The sequence below is a fragment of the Ochlerotatus camptorhynchus genome, unplaced genomic scaffold, assembly GCF_037179485.1.
Source record: "Ochlerotatus camptorhynchus isolate MF236.1 unplaced genomic scaffold, CSIRO-AGI_Acam_v1.1 ptg000428l, whole genome shotgun sequence".
Classification (NCBI taxonomy): Eukaryota; Metazoa; Arthropoda; class Insecta; order Diptera; family Culicidae; genus Ochlerotatus; species Ochlerotatus camptorhynchus.
Genome location: NW_027040914.1, coordinates 663043 through 684474, shown reverse-complemented (window position 1 = coordinate 684474; position 21432 = coordinate 663043). Strand labels below are relative to the sequence as shown.

The window sequence follows — 21432 nt, the reverse complement described above, 5'->3', positions numbered from 1 at the left end:
CTCGATAAACACAAAAAAGTAGAAGAAAATATCACTTCAAATAATCAAAAACGTTTCTTCTTATATGGCATATTTCCAACTTTCAACTCTATGATGCATCTGGTTGTTACGCCTTGCACTAGAACTACAAATTATATTGTTTTAATATGCCAAACGTACTGATTCTGTAGTTCCGGGCGTAATTCCACTCTCAAGTGGACCCTACACGATAGCTTTTATTGACAATAATCGTATTGTCAATACATTCAATATTGACATCAATACATCGGTATTGAAAATATTTCTGTATTCACATCATCAATATTATTTTCAATAATTCCCCTTCGCTTCAATATATTGATACGTGTGGGGTTCGCTTCACAAAATTTGCGAACGAAGAAGCAAGGCGGAACAACAAACGAAAAATCCTGAGGGTGTATTTCCACGGCGTATCACCAGTGTTGGCAGTTCAAAAGATAGAAGATCCGGGGGTAATAACATGTAAGAAATTATCAGGGCGTATGATGTTTTATTCTCAATTTGACGACAAAAAAACTGTTTTTGAGTTTTTAGTGATGCATGATGATATATTACACTATTAACTATATATCAAGCTTCCCTAGTCCTGACTACTTCAAACTAGGGAAACAGGATTTTTCTGTAATCCAAGGAACACATCTTAGTCCTTGTTACTTTTTTATGCCTTGTTGATAGTGACAAGACTCGGCGTTGTCTACCGAGGATGATCTTGAAACAAGGAAAAAAATGAGTTAGTTGTCTTCATATATGTGATTCCTAATCTTCTATTCGTTGTTCCCTAATTTGAAGTGCTTAAGACTAGGGTTCTGATGCATGGTCAATATCGGTGTCATTCCTTAATTTTGTTGCTAAGGAATCCAATTTTGACTGACAAAGGGGCGCGCATTTGGAGGGTGCTTCAACACTCCGAAGGGTATAAATAGCGGGACCTTTCAATTAGAGTCGGATCCTTGCGATAAATGCAAGAGTGGCAACTGTAAAAAAATCGAATACTTCATCATTTCTCAATAGTGATGGAGTAATACGACATGCACTAAACTAAGGACACGGGATATACTACAATAGATCAATTTACTGGTCGCAGTAGTGTTTGGTCCCGAACAGAGGAAAAAAAATCAAGCTTATAAAATCACCCAGGAAATGGAAAGTCGTAAAATGGGATTAATTTTTAGGTCATCAAAATCCGGAAGCGATTTTCTCGATATGGTCATTGTGGAGTTATGCCCTTTTCGAATGTTAGTCTAGATTTATGAGGAAAAGTGAGGAAAATATCATGAGTGACCTGCGTTTTTGCCGGTGGCGTAGTGGTAAGCGTGATTACCTCTCACCCCAGCAGGCCTGGGTTCAATCCCAGTCGGCGCCGCCGGGATATTCTGAGGTATAACATCTCTGATTACGCCTTCCTTCGGAAAGGAAGTAAAGCCGTTGGTCCCCGGTTCATGAGTTGATGGATCGATAGGTAGAGTTCAGGTGTGGGAGCTGCCTCCCTGGCGTCGGTAGCATTGGTGCTCAGCACGGAAAACAAGATCGACGGACGACCCTTCGGACTATTACTTCTATAGATAAACATGTTATAAGGTCCTATGAGCCGAATGTAAATAATGACTTTACACGATTGCTTATGAATCAAAACACGTCCACGCAAACTAGCTACACCATTTGATAGAGCAAACTTACTCTACCATATGCTGCTGTTGGTTTGCCTGAATGAGTCTCAACTCACGAGAAATCGACGTTTAAATCTATTGATCATTTTGTCAAGCTTCTGCATTCATGTTCCATCAGATGTCACAGCTGTTGTTTGCGGTGACATCTATCGGAAACTACACACAATCTGTTTTCCTATAATTGTTCACAGAGGACACTGCAGTGCAAAACATTTCTGGTACCTCTATATATGCATTTAGATTATTATTCGAAGTCCTCCTTTTTTACACATTCTGCACACAAAATAGCTCACCCCTCACAAAATTTTCCGCCGAATTTTATGTATGGGGCGGGCATAAAGTATCTTTTGCGCAGAATATGTAAAAAAGGAGGGACTTCAAATGTTAAAGCAAATGCATATATAGAGGTACCAGACATGTTTTGTAGTGTCAGGTACTCTATTTTGTAATCTGTGAAAGGGAAATCACAAATCGAGTGTCAACAAAATACATGGCATTTTGAGAAGATTGAGCTCGTGAGAGAGAATTTCTCTAACGGCGCCGGTGGTGTAGTGGTAAGCGTGATTACCTCTCACCCCAGCAGGCCTGGGTTCAATCCCAGTCGGCGCCGCCGGGATGTTCTGAGGCATAACATCTCTGATCACGCCTTCCTTCGGATGGGAAGTAAAGCCGTTGGTCCCCGGTTCATGAGTTGATGGGTCGATAGGTAGGATCCAGGTGTGGGAGCTGCCTTCCTGACACGTCGGTAGCATTGGTGCTCAGCACGGAAAACAAGATCGACGGAAAAAAAAAAACAAACCAAAGGAAAAAAAAAAAAAAAAGAGAATTTCTCTCTCAAATTTGAATTGTTTTGGCTCTCTGGGGACTGGTAGTAAAGCGGGTAAAATTGTATGGGGAAAAATCATTTTTAATTAATTGTAGCTTGATTAACTATAATTTCCGGGAAAAAAAACTGAACGACAAAGTCCCTAATAAATTTCTTTAGGTTGTCGTTCACTTTTTTTCACCTGAATATGCACCGAAAGCGAATTATTCCCACTTCTCTCAATTTCTATATGGGGATTTTTATCACTTCCTACCAGGGGAACAGCGCCATCTCTGTGGAAAATGGTCGAACAAAATGATTAATTGTTTACATTTAGAACATAGGCCCATTTCACATGTTGATCTGGAATTAACTTGACAGTTCGTCGTATGGGTGGTCGTGAAATGATCTATTTGGCTTCTATGTTGATTCTAAAGCGCCCATTACACATATCAATATATTGACAATATTATTGAAAAGGTGATAGTGAAGACGATGATTGATGACAAGTATTGACGAAAAGTTGATTTTAATTTTCACTTTGGCAATACTCAGAATGAATTGACAAAAAACAGTCAATTTCGCCATCAATATCATCAATATACGAATATTGACAACATTAATGGCAATACGTTAGAAGCCTTTTTACCTCCATGTATTAATGTCAATATTATCTGTCTCAATTTCCCCACACAAGAAACATGGATCAGCGAAAGAAAGTGTGTTTAGAGTTAATGTTTGCATTCGAGTCCAAACAGAAACGATTGCTGGACCTGTATGCATAGAAAATACTAGCTACACACTAAATTCGGATCACCCAAAGTTTTGCCGGGTTTTTGAACAGCTGAAAAAGTTGGTAAAATTTCTAATGATCGCTACTCGAAGGAAATCAATAAAATCGACAAATTTGATTTGTATCATTAAATGGGGATAGTCCGTACATTTTCGGAATAAATTTCCAAATTTTTAATTTTTTCACTGATTTGTAAAATTTAACCCAACAATTCCGTAGTTAAAAAAAAATACCAAACAGTGGAGTCCTGGTTTAGAAGATATATATAGAAACCAATTTTCACCCAACATTTACGTATACTTGCACATTTTATATTAATTTTTAGGATTTTTAGAATAAATAGTGTTTAATAATAATCTATTCCAGGTCTATTCTTAAGTTCCCATATAAAATAAAAAGAATTTATTTACAGAATGATGTAAGAACTAGGTGATTAATTATAGCATCCAATTTTATTTTTGATATCACTGAACTCTCCTGTTTCGTTAGAACAATAATGTTTACCTAATGTCATCCATACATATCTATAATGCTTAGTTTTATCATAATGATACACTCGTTTTATCATTTATTAACTAATGACCAAAAGACGTGCAAGAAAGTTAATTTAGGTCATATAAACTGTATTAATGGCCACACATATAGTTTATTAATTAACATAGGAAGTACCGTGAACGTGGGTTATTCTGCGTGAGCTGTAATTCCGCGGACTTGTCTTTAAAATACCAAATTGGTATACCAAATATTTTAACTGTTTGACAGGACACAGAAAATGCACAGACTCTAGATTTGAGATTTAGATGTGTCGCCCTCGCATTTTTTATTTAGTTTAAAATCGATTTTATATCACACACGAAGATTTAAACAAAAGGCAACACTGCATGCACGAAGGTGCTTTGTGAGTCAGTCGATCTAAATGACGTACGTTCTCCCTCCTCTTGGGGAGGGGAAGAATATTGACTAAGTGAAATGCAAATAACTTTTTCAACAATACTCGTCAGCAATCCATCGTCATCAATATTATCTTTTCAATCCCAGTATGTCAATTTATTGTCAATATATTGATCTGTGTAACGAGCGCTCAAGCGTGTTATCATTCATGTTGTCAATATTTATGTATTGATAATATTGTAAGGAAAATTGACAATACGATGTTTGTCAATAAATTGATACATGTAATGGGCGCTTAAAACCATCGTGGTTTATGTTATCTGGATCAAAAAATCTGGAGAAAACACTGTCTCTTTCTTCCTCATCAGTTCCTACGCGAGAAGTGTAAGTGACGTCAACAATGTGGTTACGTATGAATGATAAGGAGCGAAAAAGAAGCGCGATTTCACATGCCGGACCTTTATAGATTGAAGGTCATCTTCGATAGGCCGAAGTTGCATCCATTTATAGACCCAATTTGATTGAGTACAGTAGACACGTACTTGGAGAGTTTTAAAATACTGAGTTTTACAATTTTCGGTCGTGCCTAATTAATATCCAAATAATAAGAATATCTAAGCTTGCATGCTGACAGTGAAATATCTTTTGCAGCTCAATTATTAAATAAGATATGACATAAAATGTAATTGAAGGCTTCATATTAGACCGAGGTTAGGGACATGTCCGTTTACCACTTGCAAACTTCTTCAGTGTCTATTCATAGACTTGACTATGATTAGACACTGAAGAAGATTACAAGTAGCAAACGAAATACGTATCTGTCATAGTTTAGTTCTTAAAATCATAGTGAAAGTGAATACCCTGCCCATGGACATGGAGATTGACGGTACTGAAGCAAAGGGTTATATTTAATATCTTTATATTTGCAACGATGATGATTAAAGTGATAGTGAAAGTGAATAATGAATTACTGAAAGTGATACAATTGTAGTAGAATTAAAAGGAAAAACAACGTTATCAGGTAGGGGAATTTACGTATTCTCGTCAATCTAAGCAGCGTCTGCACTTCTACTAGCATTTTCTCAGCGTCACGCACATATATGATGTGTCTGTTTGTTTACATTCATCTGCTGCTTGCTTCTCTATCCATTCCAATCGACAGAATTTTTCAAAACGTTTTGAAAGCGTTTTTACAACGCTCCAAACTTCTCAGGTGAGTGTGACTATTGTCGGCAGTCTCTTTTTCTTCGGTAACCTTCCCATTAGAACTGCGTGTTAACCAGCTGTTCTATTATCGGCAACTCGAAATCAACCTCATTTTGTAGTGCGTATGCTTTATTTGAAGAAAAATGTAGCATTACTGGATTGCTCGATCGTTCAAATATAATCAGATTGAAGCTGAAAGGCTAAACAATCGTTTGGACACATTCAGGGAAGTGCGTTGATGGGAAAACATAGTGAAATTAACGTTTAAATTTTGGTTGCCCGAAAACAGTCAATGGGTGCCGAAGCCAACATTTACCCTATATAAGGTTAATTGTATTTTAACAGTAATCATCATCCATATGATAAACATATATCAGTTACACAGCAAAAAAATAATTTTGATATCACGTCAAAGTGGATGCACTACAATCATGTCGAAAATATGGTGTAATATTACTTGCTAAAAAGGACAAAATTATCATTAATACAATGCATGAACTGACATTACGCTGCTTTTACTGCATTTGTTTATTTATGTGGTCATAAAAATTACATGAAATTTTCGACATGATTGTAGTGCATCCACTTTGATGTGATATCAAAATTATTTTTTTGCTGTGTAGGTCAGTTTGTTAGTCAACTGGAAGTGATCTTTAACTATGGAGTGATTGTATATCAAATACAAAAGGTAAATGTAACCGAATTAGACTGAGTTTTAAAGAGAGATTCATGATTTTTTTAGAAATCTTGAAAGCTCTAAGAAATGTTTGAACACTTCGCAGATTATGATTTTTTTTAGAGAGATGTGTGATTTTTAAAAATTACGTGGAGGAAAGAACAGAATAGGAGATTTTTTCAACAATATGGGGCTAAAAAATACCCAAATCGTGGATTTTTAAAAATTTTCAAGATCCTAGATTTGAATAAAAAAAAAACATTATTACGGGCCCTGCAATATATTAAATGTTCTTACAATTTAAGGAATTTTCTATACAAATCTGACGAGAATACCGAGAATTTTAAATAGAATTCAAGGAGAAGTGAAGAAATTTTAAAGTATTCCAACCAGAATTTCATGATAATTCTACGATAAAGTCCTACAGAATTCGGATATAAACTCCAAGGTATTTCTTGGGCGAAGAAAATAATTCCATAGGAATTGAAAGGAGAACTTCAAGCTGAACATTCCCAGAGTTCTGATGAGACATCAAAGAGAATTACAAACAGAATTTAAAGAGAACTCAGAAGGCAATTTCAAAAGAATATTAAGGAAGCTTCATTACAGAATTTATTATTATTAATTAAAAGGAAAGTTTCAAGAAGTGAATTCAAAGGATTTGTGATGAACATTCTATGGAATTTCTGATTAGAGGTTCGAAGGGTTTCACGAAGTTTTTTGACTTAAGTTCAAAAAAAAATTAAAAAAAAAAAAATTCAAAGGAATCTAGTTTTCAGTATAGTTTCAAAGGATTCCGAGGTAATTACGAGGAGAGTTTACAGGTAGTTTTATGAAGAATTCCATGATAATTATAAGCAGAAATCTTATCCGAAGATTTTTTTTTGAATATTTGTTTCTGTAGTAATTGTATAATTACAGGGTTGATATAACGTTGAAAAGGAAATAGGATTAAGTACATGTTTTAGAAAAAGTGAAATTTTTGTATCATAAATCATACTTCAAATCTCCTTTTCCCTCTTCACATTCACAAAATTGTCATCCACTAAACTCGAGAAGACTGCGAGTATTCGGTTGATTTCCTTATACCGGAAATGATAATTTGGCTCTGTAAAGTTTATTCGATTGAGCCTGAAGTCAAATGTTATTTTTTGTTTAAAACTATAGAAATTCCTATAGCAAGATTCATATGGTTAAGTTTCAGAAAAGCAAGTTTTCTTTTGATAGAAACTCGCTCTTTTCCACTAGTTAATTCTAGCCCTGGCGTAAAAAAAAAATACCGTATGTTAAGCATTATTGTTTTTTTCCCGGTGCTCCCGTAGAATTCCCCGGTTTATTCCGGTTACATTTGAAATTCCCGGTTCGCTGAGCCAACCTGTAAATTATCCGTTAAAGCTCTGGAAAAACCAGGAAACGATAGGGAATTTCATTTAGCCAAATGAGTAGACACTAGACTGATGCAAAATTTGAAATTTCCGCCCCACAGTGTTCAAACGGTTCCTATTTGGTTCCTGATTAGCCTTCCAAAATTTGAACTCATTTAGTAAGAAACTGACTTGGCACAAACCATTTGAAGTTTATATGGAAATTACTATGGGAAAACGAAATTTTGTGTTCATATCTATCTAATAATTCCCGCTATTACTCAGCTCTAAAAATAATATCTGCACTTGTAGTAAATTTTCACATTTTTCGATAAAATGTAAGCATCAAAAGTTATTAATGATTCAAGTCACTATTGTCTTATGATTATGCTCAATCAACTGCTCAGCAGGCAACATTGGTGTTTCTGGCGCGTAGAATAGAGCTAAAACATCATGGCTACTATTTCACACTGCAGAATACAGTGTTGCCCAAAAAACAGTTGCTTGATAATGCCATATAAGATTCTCAATCTCTTAAACAATTAATAATTATTTAATTTGATGTTTGGCTGAAAAACAATATTCAGCAAAGTTGTAGCTGAGCAAATTTTCCATAAGAATAACTATAGAAATTTTTAACGGTGCAATATAAAAGAAGAATAGAAGACAACGAAGAAAAAATTTGGTTTCCCCATAGTAATTCCCATATAAACTTCAAATGGTTTGTGCCCAGTCAGTTTCTTACCATATCAGTTCAAACCTTGGGAGGCTAATCTAGACCCGATTTGGAACCGCTTGAGCACTGCGGAGCGAAAAAGTGACCCATTACCAGCCATGATATCTTATGTTCGCCGCTGCTCAAGAATAATATTTTGGCAACGTTTTCGCTTATGAAGGATGCAATCGCACGATGACTAAGACCAGGCCGATTCCGATCAAATGATTTATGAAATCTATGAGTCAGTGACATTCCACCAAGTTTTTGGGGAGCTATTTTCATCAAATTGCAGCAGAGAAGCCTTCAACTTGAGTAGTTTTTAATTCATCAATTGAGGTGATGCCCATGTTTTGGCAAATTGAAGAGGATAACGAGACAACCAAAAGAAGGATTGTTGAAACTAAGTTAAAGCTGTACTCACTCGATAAAATACACCTCGCCACTGTCGGTGTACGCTTTTTCCCATTTGGGCGGCAACGGGCCCAATCCATCATCTTCCTCCGTCTGCGCCGTCGAGGAAATATCCGACTTTTGATCGTAGAACCCACCACCATTGCTCATTCCGATGGGAGCTTGTTGTTGTTGCTGCTGCTGCTGTTGGTGATGGTTCTGATGATTATGGCTGTGAAGATGATGGTGATGATGATGATGATGCTGAAGCATTGGCGGCCCATTGTTCATAGGAGGCCCGGGGGGACTCATCATCATCATCGTTGTCGCTGTCGTCACGTCTGATCCCATCGTATCGGAACCGTTATCACTTGCCCTTCCGGGACCACCACTTCCACCACCGTTCATGCTGTTGTTGTTGTTGTTGATATTATGGTTGCTGTTTACGCCCACTTTCGACAAATCTTTACCGGTTTCGGATTTCGCACTGATCGTAGTAGTACCACCAGCAGCACCAGTAGGTCCAGTACCACCACCACCAGTTGCCACTACTGACTCATTCATCTTCAACTTTTTAATTTCACTTTTCTCTGTCATTGAATGCTGCCTTCAACAACAGCTTTTTCCACTCACTCACAGCCGTCACCACCTCAACTTGTTTGGTCACTTCTTCTCGGACACCACCATCGCCGTTTTCGTCGCTTTCCGAAGAAGCTTGTGTTGGTATGTGTATACGTTAAAAAAAAACCTTGTATCAATGACACAGATGCCTTCCCTACCACACACAAAATCGAAATTCTTTTCGTAAACTAAAAACAACAAAACACAACATTTAAATGCACTTTCGTGTGTAAGCTCGAACCGACCGTTGGTTGGGGTATATTTTTAGCTACATTACTTCTTTTATGCGCTTTTTGATCACCTTTCCATATTATCTTCTTCCCATCATGCGCTTCTTTTTCTTCTACTTTTTTTGCTTCTTCTCAAGTTGTTTGTCGTGGCACTTGACTCTTCTCACTCCGGCAGGGACTGGAGCAGGTTCTTCGACCGCTTTATTTCTGTGGCATTTTTCTCTTATTTTTCATTCGTGCTCTTGTTGCGAATCACCTGTCGTCAGCAGAGCACATATACACATTTTCTACCTTGCCTTGCGCGCCTTCACCTGGCCTTCTTCAGGGCTTTCACATTTTCGCACTCGCGCGCGCTCAACTATAGAGCTTCTGGATTCTGGCTCGCATATGTACAACACACGATCTACAGAGATATTATCAATCTGCTCACATTCATGGCTGTTTTCTAGATTTACGAGATCGAACCGAAATCGATGCAAGAAGAGGACGTTTCACTTCACGCGAATCTCACTACACTAGGTATGTACACATTAGTACACCACCGGGGCATGAATCATTCATTTCAACATTCCACAAAGCCAAACCGTGCTCCACTCTCTTGACACCTTCTCCAGCTCCAGCTCCAGTCGTCGTCGTCGATTCACCCAATCCTACTGCTATTTTTTTTAAAGGCCTCACACGCTCACATGTCGTTACCCAACGTCGACCAATTGTTAAAACTTTTATTATTCCACCTTGAAAACGCCGAGAAATCCAAAACCGTCTTAGATCGTTCGTTTAGCCTGTTTTTGGTGCTGCGGGCGAGAAAATAAAAACACAATAATTAGAGATCAACTTTATTTTCTTATAGCTACACACGCACACCTCTCGAGCGTGGTTTATGGTTTATTTCAAGTAACAGAATTGGACAAATAATTTTCGAAAATTGCTCCCAACCACCGTCGCCGTCGTCACCGTTGCGCAGTACTTGCCCGCAACCGAGATAAATTCATAATAACTGCTGCTACACAACACGCCACGCTAACTACTATTCACTGACTGCTAACTATAAGCTGAAACTTCGCTGGTGGTTGTTTGGTAAGTATGGGGCAACGGAATTGAACGATCCTCTACCTACTACACAACACACTAAATGAGACTGGATGGGGACTGAGAGCTGAAGCGCTAAAGATACCAACGCAAGACACACTCGACGAGGTTCGTTGTCGTCGTCGTCGTCGTCGTTGTTGTTGCAAAGAGAGCTAGCAGGAAGAGGTTCCCATTGAACTTTCCTTTCATTCATAAGCCCTCTCTGCTATAGCTTCCTCCGTCTGATCAGGTAGGTAGGTTGGCATGTATAGGAACAATATACACGCAGCAGCAGCAGCAGCAGAATAGCCGCCATTCCAACGGGCCTGGGAATTGTTGTGGCGTTCGTCATCGTTCGTTGCGGTCGTGAATGCATAACTTAACTCCGCTGCCTTTTATAAGAGTGATTTAAGATGTTATACTGCAACTTGGTGCTTCGCATGCTTAAGATATCGTCACACAGAAAAGAGATTGCAATGATAGTGCAGGCTTCCTCAACAATTACAATCACCGTCGGTTGTGGTTTAGTATAGGCCTACACTGCCGGTGGAAGCATAATTGTCCCATGCACTGTGGAGTTTCATATACACATGGGGCAATTATGCTGCCAGCGGCAGAACAATCTGGGCTAGGTTACTTCAGAACTAGGGCAATCCACCTATTTGTGGAAATTCGGTTAGCTGGTTCTGGAGCTATGGTCGGAATATGTTCTGGTCAATACAGCCCCCTAACATCTTGGCAGCTCCCATACATGTGGAGTGTAGCTGAAAATTCGTGGTTCCCAGGAGGACGGCACATCCTTCATCATCATCTCACATCCATTCTATTGTCAAATCCGCATTCTCATCCACAGCAACGAAGAAAACTTTCAGAAAATCTCTTTCTATTTCAGACATCCCTTTTCTATGTTGTATGGAAGAAAATAAATCTTGAAAAAAATTCAAATACCTATACCAAATGCAATAATGGTACAGTCCTCGAAAGCTCTCAATTAATAAAGGCTCACTAAAAGTAAATTGGTACGCACAAAAAGACCTGTAATTCATGATTCAATAAGTTTAAAAAGTCCATTAATGGTTGCTTTACCGTACTTTTATTAAAACTTCAAAGTTACAGCATGAGATGGTTACATTTCTCCAGTTCAAACGAAATCTCGAACCTTCCTCTTGATGGAGCCCATCAGCGCCCGCACAGTGGAAACAGACACGGAATCAGCGCATTTCATCCATTTTGCCCGCATTTGCTGGATGTCCTTGACATCCTCGCCGCTTCGTTGAAGTCGCTGCTTTGAAATTGTCCAGTATTTTTCGATTGGTCGAAATTCCGGGCAATTCCGAGGATTCATTAGCTTGAGGACAAATTCGATCTTGTTGGCAGCATACCACTCCAGAACCGCCTTGGAGCAGTGGCAGCTGACCAAAACGAGCCAAAAGATGACTGCTTGATATGCTTGCGGATGAACGGCAATACACGCTTTTGCAGGCATTCTTCGATGTAAACTTGGGATGTCATCGTCGAGGATGTGACGAATGGTTCCGTTTTCAGGCCACAGTCGCGAGTTTGACGTATGTTTCGTCATCGATCAAAGTGCAGCCCTTGTGTTTCGTCAAAACACGGTCGTACAAGAGCCTTGCATGCTTTTGGCCACGAGATTCTGTTTCATGTGCCGGTTCGGATGTTCGGCTTTGTACGACTTGTATCCTTCCCTGGCAAGGATGTTCCGCACCGTTTGAAAGTTGGCGTTGTACCTTTTGGCCACATCTCGGATCGAAACACCGGGTTTGGCTTTAACGTACCTCAACACCTTACTGCGCAACTGACGATCACTGGTTCCAGTTTTTCGTAGGTCCGCTGATACCTGTACACTCAGGGTTTCCTTGTAGGTTTTGAGCTCTAGACAAACTGTTGTTTTCGGCATCTTCAGCACTTTAGCCAGCTTGGAACCGGACCACTCCGGATTTTCCAGGTGTTGGTGCACAATATTTTTCTTCTTTCGAGTTCCATTTGACGTTATTTTTGAACGCGATCGGCTGCTTTGATCAAACTTGCACCAGTTGTTCTCTATTGAAGTGTAAACAAACCACTTTCAAATATTTTCGATTCCCAACACTAGAGGCATAGAGGTAACTCTAACACCAGAAGGTCCCGAAGAAACGTGCTCAACTTTTTGGCTCAGCTCTGGTACTCTCTTCGGTCCCAAGCTAATCGATGCACCCCTCGAAAAATAGGAAAATCCACGAACCCCTAAATTTATCTGTCAAACTTTCAAAGCGAATCAAAACAAACATAGTGTAGTACTAGAATTTTGTCTAGAATGGAGTACGTTAATCTATTTGCTTGGGACCAATAGGCTAGTCAAGTAGTGAGTCGATTTCAAAATGATAGTTTCGTATTGATTGTTGCTAGAGGCTTGCTAGCGGCGTACCAATTTACTTTTAGTCAGCCTTTAAGTGCGGAATCAAGGTGGAAGCAACAATCAATACGAAACTAACGATTTTAAATTAGCTCACTCCTTGACTAGCCTATTGGTCCCAAGCAAACGATTAACGTACCCCATTCTAGTCGAAATTCTAGTACTACGCAATGTTTGTTTTGATTTGCTATGAAAGTTTGACAGAGAAAATGAGAGGTTATTGGTTTTTCGTATGTTTCGAGGGGTGAATCGATTAGCTTGGGACCGAAGAGAGTACCAGAGCTGAGCCAAAAAGTTGAGCACGGACCTTCTAGTCTTAGAGTTACCTCTATGGTGGAAGTGCATCTAGAACACTAAGTTGAGAGCATGCAATAAAATAATGGGCGATCAGCAATAAGTTTGAAATGCGAAGAAGAAGAGGACTTTAGTGATATCTCATCAAAAATCCATGAAAATCAACAAAGTAATCTAACATTCCACGATGCTTCCTGAACTTCTACGAAGATTCCCGTACATTCAAGAAGTTTCTTGATCTTAAACTTAGTTCCATGAACTCAAAACATCTATGAAGTTCCTTGAACTGCTACGAAGTTCCCAACCCCGTCTTCTACGAAGTTCTCAACCCCGTCAACTTCTACGAAGTTCCCAGTGCTTCAAAGATTTTTCAATATATTACAACTTTTAATTTTTCGATAGCTACAACTGCATTTCTGCCAAGCTTGCTGAATTTGTACGAATTTCCTATTATTCATAAAAAATGTATTAACTTCTTTAGATCCATAATTCAAACTTCCGGAAAGAACCTGATCTTTTTCTAGAAATTTTCCTGAACAAATTGGCGAAACGAAGCTCTCACAGTTCCCTAAACTGATACGAAGATCCTTAAAGTTCTAAAAAGTTTGATTAATTTCTATGTTATTTCCTGAGCTTCTAGGAAATTTTCTGAACTTCTACAAAGTTTGCCGAACTTCTACAAATTTAACCAAACTTCTACAAAGTTTGCCGACATTTTTCGAAGTTCCTTGATCTTTAACAAAATTCCCTTCTACAAAGTCAACGTTACTTTTAGGAATTGCGATTATTTTCTACGAAGCTTCCTAAACTTCTACGGAATTCTTTAAACCAACAAAAATCATTAACGAAGTGTCCTGTAATTAAGAGGAGGTCCTGGAACACTTTTATGAAGTTTCCTGAAATGAAACAAAATTTTCTAAAATTCAACAAAGTTCCCTAAACAAAAGTACCCACTTTTATAGAGTTTTCCTAAAATTTAACAATGCTGTCTAAGTTTCAACGACATTCTAGGAAGCTCTATGAAGTTCTCCGAATTTCTCTTAAATTTCCTGAACGACTCAGCTGTCTCCTGAACGTCGATAAAGTTGCTGACATTTTACAAACTTCGATGGAATTGAAGAAAAATTCCTAAACTTCAATGAAGTTCCACGAGTTTCATCAAGATCCTTGAAATTTCTCTAAAGTTCGCTTAATTCCTATCAAATTCAACAAACTTTTTTTCCTTGATTTGTTTTCCGTACTGAATACCAATGCTACCAATGCCAGGAAGGCAGCTCCCACACCTGGACCCTACCTATTGATCCATCAACTCATGGACCGGGGACCAACGGCTTTACTAGGCGTGATCAGAAATGTTATGCTTCAGAAAATCCCGACGGCACCGACTGGGATTGAACCCAGGCCCTTTGGAGTGAGAGTCAGTCACGTTCAACAAACAGTTCTACCATAGAGGTAACTCTAAGACCTGAAGGTCCCGAAGAAACGTGCTCAACTTTTTGGCTCAGCTCTGGTACTATCTTCGATCCCAAGCTAATCGATTAACCCCTCGAAACATAGGAAAAACCAATAACCCCTCATTTTATCTGTCAAACTTTCATAGCGAATCAAAACAAACATTGCGTAGTACTAGAATGGAGTACGTTAATCGTTTGCTTGGGACCAATAGGCTAGTCAAGTAGTGAGCCAATTTAAAATAGTTAGTTTCGTATTGATTGTTGGTTCTACGAAGTTCACTGAGGTTGTACAAAGTTCACTGAGCTTCCTCGAAGTTAACTGAACTCCTAATGGTAGCACTTAAAAAAAAATAATAATTTCAACGTAGTTCCCTAAACTTCCACGAAGTTGTCTAATGTTCTAAAAAGTATCCTGCAGATCTATGAAGTTCCTTGAAGTTCTATAACAGTTCCTGAACTTTTACGAAGTTTCCCGAAATTCTATGAAGTTCTCTGAAATCAAACGAATGGCTCTTGACTTGTAACATCATGGTTCCCTGACGTAATGTTACAATAGTCTATAAAGGTCATGATGATTATGGTGAAGGATTTCTCTCATGAATGTATTTGTAAAACTATTTTGCCGTGCTCTAGACAGTGCTGCCTATAACTTACGTCAATTGACATTGTTGACAGCACGTCAACAATGTCAATTGACGTAAGTTATTGGCCTACACGGCAAGATAAAAATACTCAAAATTAAGTTTAAAAAAACTCAACGTTGGGTTCTATCATTTGAGGTCCGCCGTTGAGTGAATCAGAAAAGCGGCGTTGGTTAAAATAAACTCAACTATTGAGTAATAATAAATGAACTCAAATATAAGTTTATTTTCATTGAGGTTGCTCTTATGCGCCTTTAACCATTTCATTTTCACAAGCGTTGATAGACGAGTGGTCAACACACGGGCCCCGTAATCTCAACGTCCATGGTTCGGTTCCAGTCTGCTCCGTTTTATTATTTTTTTGTCAACTTGCTCAACGTGGATTCATGATCAGGATTGCTCAAAATTGAGTTTTCTTCTTTAACTTAATTTTACCTAGCCCCACGGAAGCCACGTGATGAGTGAAAGGAACTCAATTTTGGTTACTTTTTTCTTACCGTGTAGGACTGAATTTCACTTCCGACACTGATATTCTTGGTAAGCATAATATCAGGCGGTACGTTTTTGATGTTACTATCCATATGAATATCACTAGGTAAAAGTTGAAAATTTTGCTTTTATCTCAATAAATCAACTATTTTGTATAATCGTGGCAATCTTTTAATATTACCATAGAGGTAACTCTAAGACCACTGGGTCCCGAAGAAAATCATTATTATTTTTGGCTCACTCAGTACCAGAACAACGGTCCCAAGCAGTCCCAAGCTATTTCACTCACCCCTGCATGTTCTGCATGAATCCACACACCCCTGATGTTATCTGTCAAACTTTCATAGCGAATCAAAACAAACATAGTGTAGTAATAGAATTTCAACTAGAATAGGGTACGTTAATCGTTTGCTTGGGACCAATAGGCTACTAAAGTGGTGAGCCAATTTAAAATCGTTAGTTTCGTATTGATTGTTGATATTACTGATCAGGTATCTAAAGATCGGTACTCGGTTAGCTGGCGTTTTTTAAAAACATTTGCGACGGAACTTTGAATATCAATGGTCCCTTTACGATGTCAATGTCATTTGCGCACTGACATTGAGGCGAATGATATTGATATTCTAACGTTGTGAACTAATACTGACATCAGGTGGCTAGTGAAATTCAGCAGTTTGTAGGTTTTGATATTGATATTTTGCAGAACTGGCTCTAGGGTTACATAGATTGGATAATGGGTAAGAAGTATGCTTACCTGTGCACGTAAGGAATGGTTAGGGAATAACAAAGAGGGAGAGCTATGGATGCCAAGATATAAGTCAGCGACAGATAGAAATTCCTCCGTAAGGAGTACGCATTTTACAAGATTCCACTAGCTTATCCATGGAAGGACTCTAAAAACTGCAAATGCTGAGTATTTTCATCACTCGAGACTAGCTTAATAAAGTAATAGAACGAATGGAAAAGGTGCTCAAGAACATAAACGTCGCCCTGAGTCGCTTCCAGGAAAAGACCGAACCACAACGAAACGACGACGCTGATAAGAGTTGGGGATTTTCAAACGACGTGAACACATGCGGAAATGGAAGGTCTTCCTCTAGCATCCGCTAGGACCTCATAAAACCATTTCCTAGTGGAATCCCGCAGCTAACAAGTTGTGGGTGGAGTGGAACCGCTATATCTAGAACTTCGAGATAGCTGCATCCCTTAGCAACGTGAACTACCCCGTCAAAAGGACCCACTTATTATTCCTCTCGATGGGTGATAACCTGCAACGAATCATCAAAACCGCCAAGCTGCGACCAAGTTTGACGGAACCGACCTGTTACACGACCTTCGTAACAAACATACAAAACTACCTCTTCTCTATGGCCGACACTGCTGCAGAACAGGAGGCATTCGAATCAGTTGCGTTCCAAACACGATTGATGTGCAAGGTTCGCTCGTGTAAATACAGTGCAGACGACGAAGACAGATTTGTACGAGCGCAACTGTTAAGTGGACTGAGGAATAGGGAGCTAATCAAGTAGGCCGAAACCTACACGACTACAATTCGAACTTCATTTTCCAGTCAGCTACCCGGGAAGAAGCGTTCGAGACTGAGACAAAGCTGCAAGAGGAGCCGACCGCCTTAGAAGTTCGGAGTGCTCGCCAACAACCACGTATAGATCAGGCCGTAAATATGCAAGCGTGAAAGAGGCAGTCACGATGAGTGCTCGCATACAGGGTGGTTTAATCAGAGTTCAGCACATATGACACTGAATACGGTGTATCAGAATGTATAAGACACAGAAGATGCTTGGGTATGTTTTGTTTATTTTCTTAGCATTTGACAGCTCATTGTGGGTCCAATGTGTCTCGAAATGTTCAAAATAATCAATAGAAAAATGACCTGCCTTTATTTAGTTGCACTAAAACTGATTTCTAGTCAAAGTAACGGGATGATGGGCATGCATCGATTATTGACGTTCGAAATTGAAAAATAAACGAAAAATGACACGTCTAAGACTTGCTCATTGTTCTCAGGATTCTCACTGCGATCATTAGAGAAAATGATCACTATCTTGAACATGACACATTTTCGAAAATCTGGGACATTGTTAAAGTTATGTTAAATTACGAGCTTGAGGAAATATTAAAGGACAAGAATTTTTATAAAAAAATATTTTTAAGTTAGTTCCAGGTCATCTTTGATTCCCCGTTGAGTAGTACGGTAGTTCCTACTTTTAATTAGTAGATGTATGAGCCCTATGGAAGGTGCCCCTTCCAATGCAACAATCAGAGGATCGTCTTGGATGTTTGACCCCATAAGCTGCTTCGAGCTTCTACTGGATGTTATTTTCAACTTTTTCAAACATGCTGTCTGAACATTCTAAATCTGAACTTCGTCCTGATGCATTTGAAACTGCCCTGAACTATTTTAGAAGTTCTAGAAGGGGGTGGTGTAGCGGGCATCGTCAGAAAGGGAATCAAGTTCTGCAGTCTGCCCCACATCCGCACTTCTACCATCGAGGCCGTTAGTGTGGAGGTGGAATCACCAACTGGAAACGTCCGGTTTATCGCTGTTTACTGCCCACGCCAGTGTACCGCAAACAACGGACTATGAATACAATTCAAGAACGACCTGACCGCTATCACCCGTACTAGCTCCCGATTCAGCGTTGGGGGCGACCTGAATGCCCGCCATGAAGCTTGGAGGAACTACCAGCGAAACCGGAACGGATGTCTATTGTTCGACCACTCACAACATCGACTGTACACTGTGCAGTTTCCGGACGAACCAACTGTCGAGCATCGGACTATCCAAACCGGAGGCGCACAACAATCTCAGCTCCGACCACCAACCGGTGCTGACTGAAGTCGGTGTCAACGTGGTTCCTGCTAGAAGCTGCCTGCGTAAAGACTACCACCATGTCAACTGGGTGCAGTACGGACGATGAAAATCCACCACTCGACACCGTAGATGAAATCGACCGGGCGTTGGAAGGACTCCAACAGGCTATATCCATGGCTGATGAGGCATACGTTCGACAAGTTCCTGTGAGGGGTAAGTTTGTTGCTATTTATTCCCACACCTAATTATTGATTCGGTTGAGAAATGTTCGTAGACGCCAGTTTCAGAGGACTGGAGATCTGGGCAAAAACCGTGAAATGGCCGATCTGAACAGGCAGATTGCTTCCAGAATGGACTCACTCCGAAATGAAAGTCGGAATGTCTGGACGACCGCTCCAGACCATTCTGGAAGGTAGCCAAGGTCCTGAAAACTCATCCCAAACCCGTTCCACCTCTCAGAGTCGAAAATGATGACGATCGGCTTTTAATCGCACAGGAGAAAGCAAATGCGATCGGCGAGCATGTCGCTTCCTCGCATTTGCTTGGCTCGAATATCCAAAGTCCGCTCGACGATCAGGTTACGCCATGCGTTCAAAACGTAGATGCCTCCCCTTGTCTTGTGGATATGATTACTGTACAACAGATTTGCTCAGCGCTGAAATGCACCAAGAACAAGAAGGCTCCCGGGTTTGACGGTATATTCAACATGATCTTTAAGAGACTCAGCATGAAAGTGCAGTCTCTTCTAACCGCTATCTTCAACAGATGTTTGGAACTGCACTACTTTCCAAGCATCTGGAAAGTAGCAAAAATCATACCAATCCGCAAACCCGGTAAGGATACAACATTACCTTCAAGCTACAGACCAATCAGCCTCCTTTCAGCGCTGAGCAAATTGTTCGAGAAACTCATTCTCAATCGTTTGCACAAGTTTGTCGAAGAAAACAACATTCTCCTTCCGGAACAGTTTGGATTCAGAAAGGGGCACTCCACCAATCATCAGCTAGTACGGGTGATGAATAACATCCGAAGTAACAAAGCTGTATCCAAGTCCACAGCCATGGCCTTGTTAGACGTTGAAAAGGCGTTTGACAATGTTTGGCATGACGGACTTGTGTACAAGCTTTGTAACTTCAACTTCCCATTACATCTGGATAAAATCACCCGTAACTACCTCCAGCAAAGGTCGTTTAATGTATCGTTGAATCACAGGCAGTCTGCTGGGCCCCTTGTTTTACAGCATTTACACTTCCGACATTCCTCCCTTCGGAGACGGTTGCGTGTTTTTCCTGTTCGCAGATGATACCGCAATAGCCGTTAAAAGAAGGATGCCTCGCGAAATAACGAACAAACTTCAACGATGCCTTAACGCCTTTGCTGATTATGCCACCACGTGAAAAATCAAAATCAATGCCTCAAGCGATCATGTTCCTCTATCGGCAATCGCCCAAAATGACGCCAACGGCCTTAGACTCATTGATTTCGCCGCCTCTAAGAACATGGCCAGTACCTACTTTCAGCATAGCCTTCCATATCGGTACACATGGAGATCACCGCAGCAGACAGAATCGCAAATCGACCACGTTTTGATCGACGGAAGGCACTTTTCGGACATTATCGACGTCAGGGTACAATCTGGAGCGACTGAAGCTGCCCGAAGGCGCAACTGAGTACGTGCAATGCCTCGAAGCAGCGTTGCCTGATGAGGGAGAGCTCATCGAAGCCCCTCTTGAGGACTGCTGAAGCAACGTGAAAGCAGCCATTAACAGCGCTGCTAAAGGCGGCGTTGGGTTCGTGGAGCGGAATCGACGGAACGATTTGTGCGATGAAGAGTGTCAGACGGTTTTGGACGAGAAGAACGCAGCGCGGGCGGCGATACTGCTGCAAGGAACCCGTCATAATGTGGAGCGATATAAACAGAAGCAAAGACAGCAAACCCATCTTTTCCGGGATAAAAAGCGCCGCCTGCTGGAGTGCGAAGAAATGGAACAGCTGTATCGTTCTCAAGAAACATGCAAGTTCTACAAGAAACTCAACGCATCCCGCCAAGGCTTTGGCCGCGCAGCTGAGTTATTAACGTTCAAAATCTTACTTAATTTGTTACATGTTCCATTTTCGGTTTTCACAAAGTGTACCCCCATATAGAAATCAAAGACGTAGTCCTACGCAAAAGACAACTTCTCCTATAAATGCCACAAACTTTCCATATGGAAAATGAAATCAATATGAAGCTGATTCTAACTCATCAACAACAAACAAAGTTGGCATTCTGATTCTTTCAAATTTCACAATGACCCTTCACGCCTCCAACAATATAAAAACAACATTCTCAAAAGTTTGGGTAACATCCTCAAGCACTTCAATCAACTATTGTTTACTTGGAATGGAATACCTTCATTTCTTTCACCAAGCTTCTCCCTTGTTTATCTTACACAGAGTCAAATTGAATAGCATTAACTTCCGCGTTTCTTTGGAGAGCAAACAACGGCTTAGCAGAAAATCCACCACGCTGGGACCGTCGAAAAAAAAAACACTGATTGAAACCGAACCTATTTTTGACCCACTGCGTGCGTCCAATATTTACTGTACAGGGTAGGTGGAGCATACCGTGTTTAGTCAGTAAGCCAGTCACACAATCCACTTCGATCCATCCGGGCGAGGGAAACAATGTTCTTCTCAGCATGAACATGGGAATCAAGTGGGTAGATAGGAACACAAGAGCGCAGCATAAAATTGCATAATAAACACATTTGGCTCGCTGCGTGTCTCTATTCCCGTGTTCGTCCGTTATTGAACGTTCCTAGCGTTCTTCTCGGGCCGGAGCAACGAGCACATACCTAGCTGAAACCTACTTCAAAGAC

The 21432-nt window shown here is 40.1% G+C and overlaps 1 protein-coding gene across 4 annotated transcripts in view; it reads right to left on the bottom strand.

Moving 5' to 3' along the window:
- Positions 1-21432, bottom strand: part of Magi (magi) — a 61307-nt gene that overhangs the window by 21958 nt on the left and 17917 nt on the right. For 3 of the 4 annotated variants that reach the window (XM_065234032.1, XM_065234035.1, XM_065234034.1), the window contains exon 2: positions 8560-10173. In XM_065234032.1, coding sequence (XP_065090104.1) covers positions 8560-9125 — 566 coding nt within the window. In that variant the 5' untranslated portion in view covers positions 9126-10173. Of the gene's footprint in view, positions 1-8559; positions 10174-10241; positions 10474-21432 lie in introns of those variants that run through there. The other variant, XM_065234033.1, reaches the window with a different exon arrangement.